The sequence below is a fragment of the Phascolarctos cinereus genome, unplaced genomic scaffold (genome assembly GCF_003287225.1).
Source record: "Phascolarctos cinereus isolate Bilbo 61053 unplaced genomic scaffold, phaCin_HiC Scaffold_726;HRSCAF=1367, whole genome shotgun sequence".
In the NCBI taxonomy this organism is placed as follows: domain Eukaryota; kingdom Metazoa; phylum Chordata; class Mammalia; order Diprotodontia; family Phascolarctidae; genus Phascolarctos; species Phascolarctos cinereus.
The window spans coordinates 194,685,298-194,693,750 of record NW_027556098.1 but is presented as its reverse complement, the minus strand read 5'-3'; the positions used below and the strand labels follow the sequence as shown (position 1 = coordinate 194,693,750).

Genomic DNA, 8,453 nt, shown 5'->3' with positions numbered 1-8,453 from the left:
AATGAAGCATAAGATCAAACAAATTCCACTTATTTGAAAAGGTTTTTTGCATATGGACCCAGAGATATACTTACCTTATGTCCAACTATCAGCTTAGCTAATTTTAAAGAGGCTTGTAACCTCTTATAATTAAAAACATAATCATACAAGATATAATTGTTTAAATTTTTTGGCCACAGCAACCCACAAAGACCATCTACAAAGACATAGAAAGGTTGTGATCTGCACTAGTATAAGGAGATACCACACTGATGAAATCATAGATTATAGCTCATATTTATGTAGTGTTTTAAAATTTACAAAGCACTTTCCTCACAACAGCCCTGTGAGGTAGGTGGACTATGTTATTCCTTACAGATAAGGAAACTGAGACTCAGAAATTAAATGCAACATTTGTTCCTATAGAACTAGACAGTGTTGTAGCTGGAAGTGGAAACTCAGATCTTCTGACTCCATGTTCAGCACTTGCACTACATCTTGGATCTTTTCAAGCCCTGGAGAATAGAAATTTGCTTAGCAATTAGTGGTATTAAATGTAATTCAATTAATTCTTCCTTTAGGTTTAGTAGTTATTTGTCCCCATTCTGCTAGGAGCAAAAATACATTAAAAAATTATTGCTTTGCGTATATTGAATGTTGCCCTTAAGGATGTCCTAGAACTTGGTAAATATTTTGTAATTCAGACAGAAGTTTCTTTGCACCTATAGGAAAAACTACATATACTTCATAGAGCCAGGGAAAGCACATGGCTTCAATGTGTTACTCAACTCAGTCTATACTATATAACTCTGGTATCCTATATTCCTGCCCATTGCAATTTGCTTGCAAACGGAATCTATGAAAACAGTACCCAGGTCAACATAAAGGGAAACAAAACAGATGCAATCAATTATTTGTTTTTGTAGTGTCAAGTAATGTGGACCATGTTTTTGAAGGGAAATCCACTCAAAACTTGAACAGCTTTACAATTTCTAAATCTTTTTAAATGAGTAATTTATGTTTTCATTTTGAATAAAAATTTTAATGTTAAATATTTAGAATTTTATAAAATATAAATTAAAGGGAAAAAGAGGAAGAAAATTAACAGGTTGATATTTTACTATAATCTTCAACAATAAAGAATGATAAGCTGAAAACCAGAAATCCAGAATACATCATTGTAACATAAAAACTTTTGCATCTTACCATAAAGGTGAAAACATTTTAGCACAACTTATGGTGATTTTCTGCACATTTGATACCCCCAAAAAATTCTCTTTGCAATAAGTATATTTAAGCCAATTTAAATTTGTAAAACATAAGCATATGAAAAAGTATATTAGTATAGAATTACAAAAAAAAAGTTTGCAATATTTTATTGAAAAGATCAACAAAACAGTTTGTTTTCCTGCCTATAGAGACAATAAAATTAAAGCTTTTTGGTATGGTCAATAATGTTTATCAGCACAGTATTAAAATCATGGAACGTTACGGTTTTATTATATTGACAGTAAACCATCAAAATTGCATATTCACATTATACAGCCATTGTGACTCCATAAGAGGATGTCAATAATGTAAAAAAATATAAAATGATTGTAATGTAACCATCTAACTATTGGCATATGGATTTTTTTCAAGTCCACTATTTAATCGCTAATAAAATTTGTTCTGCAAGCAATCATGTCTCATAATTGAAAACATGTTTTGTGCCTTAATATATAATTTGAAATTTTCTTAGTATAAACATATACCAACAGTAAATAAAAAAGGAAACATTATTTACAAAAGTCTTGTATACATATTACATAAATGCAATTGTATCAAAGTATTTTTATACAACATTGATAGAACCATTGATTTGCATTTGGTTGGTTTTAGTGCAAACTGCAGTATTGATAAAAAAAAAAAGCAGGCTATAATTTTGGATTTTGAATTAGGATTTATACTTGTCTTATTAATTACAACAAAGGTAATAGTTGATCTCTATATAGCGCTTCAAGGTTTGTCAAGTGCTTAATGTCTTGCTGCCTTTTAGTAGACTGCAGACTGTCCAGGGATGTTACAAACTTGAAAGCTGACAACTAAAAGAAAACTTTCTCTTTTCATCAAACAAACCCTACTCCATTTGAAGGTACCTGAGCAAAGGGGAAACTTTATATTTTGCTGGATACTTGCAACCAGATAACATCTTTCATTCAGCCTGTTGTATTAGCACCATTGTTTTAGATTATTAACATACCGTACTAATCATTATGGGAATGGAACCATGAATATAGTGTACCATCCCTAATTTCTGTATTCTTCTATTTTCATGGAATTTCATCTTACCAAGTATACTGTCATACACTAAAAATTCAAGTGTTTGTGGAAAATTGAAATGATGGTATTTAACAACTCTGCATTATCCCATTACTGTATAGAAATTTTCTGATTGAGATTAAGTGCTGTGATGAAATGTATTTTAAAGTTCACTTCTTTAATTCATTGGGACACAAGGAGAGTTGCTTTTATTTACCTGCATGTGATGATAGATGGTGATATATGAAATGTTATCTCCTTCCTTTTTAAAAAGGAAATTATAATATTTTGATTGCAACTTTTCTTTTGAAGGTTAAATACCAACCATTGCATTTATTCTCTTCTTCTAGTTCATATATGGTAGCTTGTGCCTTGGTGAATCTGTAATGTACTCTAGGCCTTTTGTCACCTATTGTACATAATTTCACAGTTTCAAAAATTGGTGAGGGGAAACCTTCCATATTTTGTAAAGTAATGAACCTAACACAAAGCTCATGAGCACCCACAACGATCTACTACCATGGCTGGAATTTTTCCATATATTATTTGTTCTTTTCCATTAAAATATAACATATTTATCGGGGACATCTTAGTAGGAGTACAGCAGGGTCCTGCTGAACCTCGAGGATTTGCTTGATGAACAAGATGAGTGTGAGGATATTTTTGTAGAAATACAAATTCACATTCTCCAGAGCAGTAGTTAGCCTTATATCTTTTGGGTGCAATAATCCAGTCCCATCCAAAAGCTTCAAAATCTACTGTTAGTGGGTAACGGCAGCATCGAGATTCTGTTGAGTGTTCATCACAATCAAGACCAAAATCTCTTCTAGATCTTTTTGGTGTGTCTGTAACTCTGACCTCTAAAAAGGGGTTCTGTGTAAAGAATGGGAAAAGAATTGAAAATATGAATCAAGTAATTCACATTGAAATAATTCCCTGGGATCAGACAAGGCATTCTTCTAAAGAGAAAACTAATCAAGCAAATCATTTTACAAATACTCTTGCCTGAAAAAAATCCTCTTTAAAAGATACAATAACATCTAAGGAATTCTTCAATGGACTTGATCTCCCCTTTCTAGTTCAGCTCCTTGAGAGGAGAGACTATATCATTTATATTTGTATCCATCACAACCTCTAGCATAGTGCCTTTCACATGGTAGGCACCCTCCCCCTACCAGCTTTTTTTAAAAAATGAATGAATGGATGAATGAAGATAAATATGGCTCAGTAATCCAAAGTGACTGGGCTTAAAGTGTGATGGTTCCTGGAAATCATATAGATGCAGTCATACTATATATCTGCTCTTGTCCAAGTCTTCCTCCCACAATGAAACTTAGGTTTTCAAACCATAGAAGACACAAATTACACTCAAGCAAAGGGGTGTGTGTGTGTGTGTGTGTGTGTGTGTGAATGATACATATTATGATTGGGGCAGAGAGAGAGAGGACAGGAGTTAGAAGAGAGGTAAATACAGGTAGAAATACAGAACTATAGACTCTGGGCTGAAAGGGACCTTAGATGTCATCAAGTCTAACTCCCTCATTTTCAGATGAGTAAACTGAGGACCAGACAAGTGAAATCATTCGTCCAAGGTCAGAAAGAAGTGCCAGAACAGGCATTTGAACCCATCTTTCCTGATTAAATCTAGAGCTTGTCCCACTGAGGAATGTTGCCTCCCTAGTCATTTTTGAGCCCTTCAAGGAGTGTCTCTTCCTAGATTTGTATTAGTCATTTTCTCCCCTACCACTTATAGATAATAATCATCTACAGTAGTCTTTTTAAATGTTTTTTTAATATTGAGAAATCTGATTATTAAATTGAAGTGTGTGTATGTATGTATGTATATGTACATGTGTGTAGATACACATATACACTTGTCTTTGGAACATTAATGACCATAATAATTATACTGCAAAGAGATAATAAAAATATTGGCACCTATATTCTGAAGAATGAAGAAGGGTGGGATCTTTTTTTTTTTTTAAATGGAACTTGGAACCCATTTGGAATGTTAGAATGCACCTGTATTGATATCATGTGATCTGAATGGTAATTACATTAAGAAAAGCAATATTAATTTAAAAACAAATAATGAATTAGCAAATACAGGACATTATTGATTATATATAATATTATATCATTCTTGGGGTAAATATTTTTGTTAAATGAAAGAAATTTGATCCAGTACTGTAGATTAACATTTCAAATTTTTTACAGTTAGGATTGATCATGTTTGAGCATTTGTTATTTTAAAAGTCATTATAATGTTTGAAAACAGAATCTTTCTGATATAACTATATTAGCAAAGAGTAATGAACAGATACAATGCACAGTAAATAAATCCATGGTAATAGAGGGAAGCAATGATATGGAGAATACAGAACTGTATATAATTCCAAATTGATTTCTTTTGAGCTTGAGAATATAATTTATTAGTTTTCTCTCATAATCTATATGTGATTATATTCTGCTGAAGTTAATATCAAATCCGTAGGTATTTCCTAAGTACATACTACCTTAAAAAAGGATGAAGTTTACCTTAAGCACCAGAATGGAAATTTTAAATTTTCCTTAGATAATCCCCAAAGGAATATTTCACAATGTTTGCAATATAGAAATCAATATATGGACATATTTCTATAGACTACAAGTGATAATTATTATTGCTTTAAAAAGACTTTGTCTATTAAATATAAGCAACAATATATTATGCTTAGTTAATTGTAGTAATCAAAAACAATTTCTTTTCATATTTATAGTTCATAAAAATTGTTTCATTGTTCTAGGATAAAACAGATTCAATACATCTTTAAAACTTCTGAAAAGAATGTTTTGGTGTGTTTGGTATGTACTAGATCTCACCATAAGGGTTTTATGGGGTTTTGTATGAATTCCCCCATTATTAATAATATAAAACTTAAGAGTTTGTCGCTATTAAAGATATTTATAAAAACTGCTTACTGGTAAATATTTCAAAGAAGCCAGTGGATTTTTCCTCTTAAAATAAAAGATTTCCATTGATGAATGGCCTAAACCAAGAAAGGATCTAAAAAATATGAAGTCAGGTTAATTTATTCTGGTGAGTATAGGGATGCCATTGAAGAAACCTCTCTATCACTGGCCTGTGAGGTTAAAGAAATGTAGGATGTCACTTTCACAGGAAAATGCTATTATAGAGGGGTTTTTTTTTCAGGTATTACTTACCAATCCATCTTCACCTAGTCCTGGGAAGGTGACTGCAAGATCATGACCATTCTCATCTAAAGCTTTGATTTCAAGGCCTAAGTTGGATTCAGGTTGTTTGAGCCAATTTTGCAATACTGTCTTCACATCAATACTCTGCCAAATACCAGTGCCCGGGTTCATGTCAAGTTTCAGAGATCGAATTCCAGTATATCTTGTACCATCTTTCATGGGTTTGATGAGTCTCAGGATTTGCACAAACACTGTTGTAGATTTCTTGACAGGCCTCAGATATATCCATAATTGAGCCTTTATTACTTTATTGTACTGTATTTTAGAGCTAAATTTAAAGAAGCAACATTTGGGTTTTCCTTCCACTTGCATTAGAAAATCAGCTATAAATGAATGTTTAAAAAGAAAAATTACTGAATTAGGTATCCATAAAATCAAACTCCAAATCTCCAGATAAATTAAAAAATTAATGAACTTGATGGAATATTGGTTCCCATAAAGTATGAATATAACGTGTTTTGATACTGAATATTATATAGAATTTCATTCATTAGAAAAAACCCCAAACATATATACTTTACAATTACCTTTTTCAGTTTTTAAATTTACATCCTTTTTTTCAACTGGTCAGAAATGGACTTCTTATTCCAAGAAAAATTCTATAAAGGAATGAATGCTGGTTGAAATTTTAAAATGATGACGATGAGAGAGAACAAGAGACACCGTGGAGGAACATCCACTTAGAATTCTTTGGGAATCTGAGTAGTTACACTTACTGAGCAGCTGTACCAATCAGTCTGGAGGAAGGAACCCTTCCCCCAGGCCTGAATTACCTGGGGACAAGGCACACTGTGCTACTTACTTAGCCTTTGGAATTAGCAGGAAAAAAGTAGTCCTTTCTTATGTGCCAGTTCTGAACTACAATTTTCAAAGAATGAAACTAAACAAGTGATTCATAATACCTAAATATTTATATATTTGAAATAACTAAAAGTTGAAAAAATCTCCATTAATACCGGTATATTATTCATAAGCAGAGATGACTGCAAACTAGCAATTTGTTTCTTTTGCAGTATCTTAAAACTGTAAAAAAAAAAAAAGGGAGGGAAGTAAATCTCTAGTTGAACTGTTAGACAACATTGTCTTAAAGAAAGAGTATTGTGATTATAATTTGTTCATTTAATTGGAAATCTAGTATTTACTAGCTGTTTTAGTTCTCTAGGTTGAAGTGGCAGCAAAGCTAGATTACAGACTCATGACTTAGAGCCTTTTATATTCAGTCCCTTCTATTAAGGTACCAGTTTTGGCTTCAGTGGTGCATGTGCCTGTTCTTTAGAGCTTTCTATAAATGTATGATATGAATTATATAATATTCCAGAAATATAATAGACAACAATAACTCAAAAAATAGTGGGTTTTGCAGGTTATTAATTGTTCAGCATTAAGTGTATAAATAGAAATGTAGAGACTGCACTCTTAATGACAGCACAATGGTAATAGTGGGACAAGTAATTCAGGTGCATACTACCTTGTTTCTCATTCAAGCATTTCATTATTACTTATTACTCATCTAGATGCAATTATATCATTATTATGGTATGTTTTCATTACATTTCTTCCCTTTATTATATCCTCTTTATTTTACCTTTTGTAAATATGTTAAGTGTAACAGCTTTCATAGCTAAATAGTTTGATTACTGAAGAATGCACAGGAATCAAATTAGTATTGGCAGAAATATATTTTAAATACTGTGCAATCAGGGAAAAAATGAGATTTTAAAAATAGACCCAGTTAGTCAACTTCCTTCAATTTTATTAGAAAGATATTTAATATTATTAATATATACTTCAAGCAACCAGAGAGCTAACAGTCTTATTGTGTTGTTTGTGTACATTGTTTACATTTTTAAAATTCTGGTCTTTGTGTTAGTCTGGAAGATTAGCAGAGGAAGCCTGAGTATGTTGTATTTGCCATAACATAGTCAAGCTAAGTAACTTTAATGCTGTTCAAGCATTTTATTATTTGTTCCAGTGTAACAAGGAAGAAATTAAATAATGTAGCAGAATAAAAACAATTCCACTGTTATTGGCATTTTGCTCACAAACTTTTAGGGAAAATTTTTTTTTCTCCCTCCCACTTACATACTATAGCCAGCAGCCTGTTAAAAGCAACTGAGAAGAGATCTGTTTCTCATAAACGCTAGGACAACTGTCAGCAGAATTGTGGATATACACACACAAAAAAAACTACTTACACTCCGTAGGCATAGTAATAATTGTTTCAGTTGTAGCATGATAATCATCATCTTCCAAAGAACCATCACTGCTGTCATCTCTCTGGACATCATACTGATCAATCAGTTCCCGGAGTGGAGGAGCTTTGGGTAAAAGTTGTTTTATAGCATCCCTGCTAATATTAGGAGCTGTTTCTAGCCGAAGTTTACTAAGGATTTGAATTTTGATGGCTTCTATTCTTGAAGATTTGGTGTTTTGTCTCCATGTACATGCATTACATAGTCCATCTTTTTCCACATTCTCTTTTTGCTCGCTGCTCTCATTGAGATCCACGGGACCAGCTACAATCAGCATAAACAGGTAAATATAAACATAGATTTGTAATTTTTGCATGATCTTGCAATCAATATAGTCTTTCCCCCCTTTTTTTTCTTTGCTCTTCTTTGCATGTAATGCCAAGCCAATTTTTAATGCATGTAGCGGCTGAGAGACAACGTGCCACACCAGTGAATCTTTTATACTGTATTCCAAGTGGCTTTTTATATTCCAACTTTGATGAGACACGTGTCGTCAGGATCTATGATTGGCTCTTGCTCCAACAATGAATCTAGCTGTCAGAGGTTAAAACCTTGTCTGTCACAAGTCACTAAACAGTATTTTGTTACAGTCAAGGGTGAGCTGATTCATTTGACCACTTCATAAAACAAATAAATCTGCAAATAGTGAAAGATATATGTGACATT

The 8,453-nt window shown here is 32.4% G+C and overlaps 1 protein-coding gene across 1 annotated transcript; it reads right to left on the bottom strand.

Annotated features, from left to right (window-relative positions):
- Nucleotides 1–257: 257 nt before the first annotated feature.
- Nucleotides 258–8,143, bottom strand: MSTN (myostatin). The gene is made up of 3 exons (XM_020993644.2): nucleotides 7,731–8,143; nucleotides 5,485–5,858; nucleotides 258–3,153 (listed from the first exon to the last, which is right to left on the bottom strand). The coding sequence occupies exons 1-3, from the start codon at nucleotides 8,101–8,103 to the stop codon at nucleotides 2,773–2,775; spliced, it is 1,128 nt and encodes a 375-aa protein (XP_020849303.1). The 5' UTR covers nucleotides 8,104–8,143; the 3' UTR covers nucleotides 258–2,772.
- Between the last annotated feature and the right edge of the window lie 310 nt (nucleotides 8,144–8,453).

What these genes read in the sequence shown, in the direction of transcription:
- MSTN (XM_020993644.2), bottom strand. Translation starts at nt 8,103, where the DNA reads ATGCAAAAATTACAAATCTATGTTTATATTTACCTGTTTATGCTGATT. An exon ending in TATTACTATGCCTACGGAGT is followed by an intron (nt 5,859 to 7,730) that starts GTAAGTAGTTTT and finishes ATTCATTTATAG; the next exon opens with CTGATTTTCTAATGCAAGTG. An exon ending in GACTAGGTGAAGATGGATTG is followed by an intron (nt 3,154 to 5,484) that starts GTAAGTAATACC and finishes TTCTTTACACAG; the next exon opens with AACCCCTTTTTAGAGGTCAG.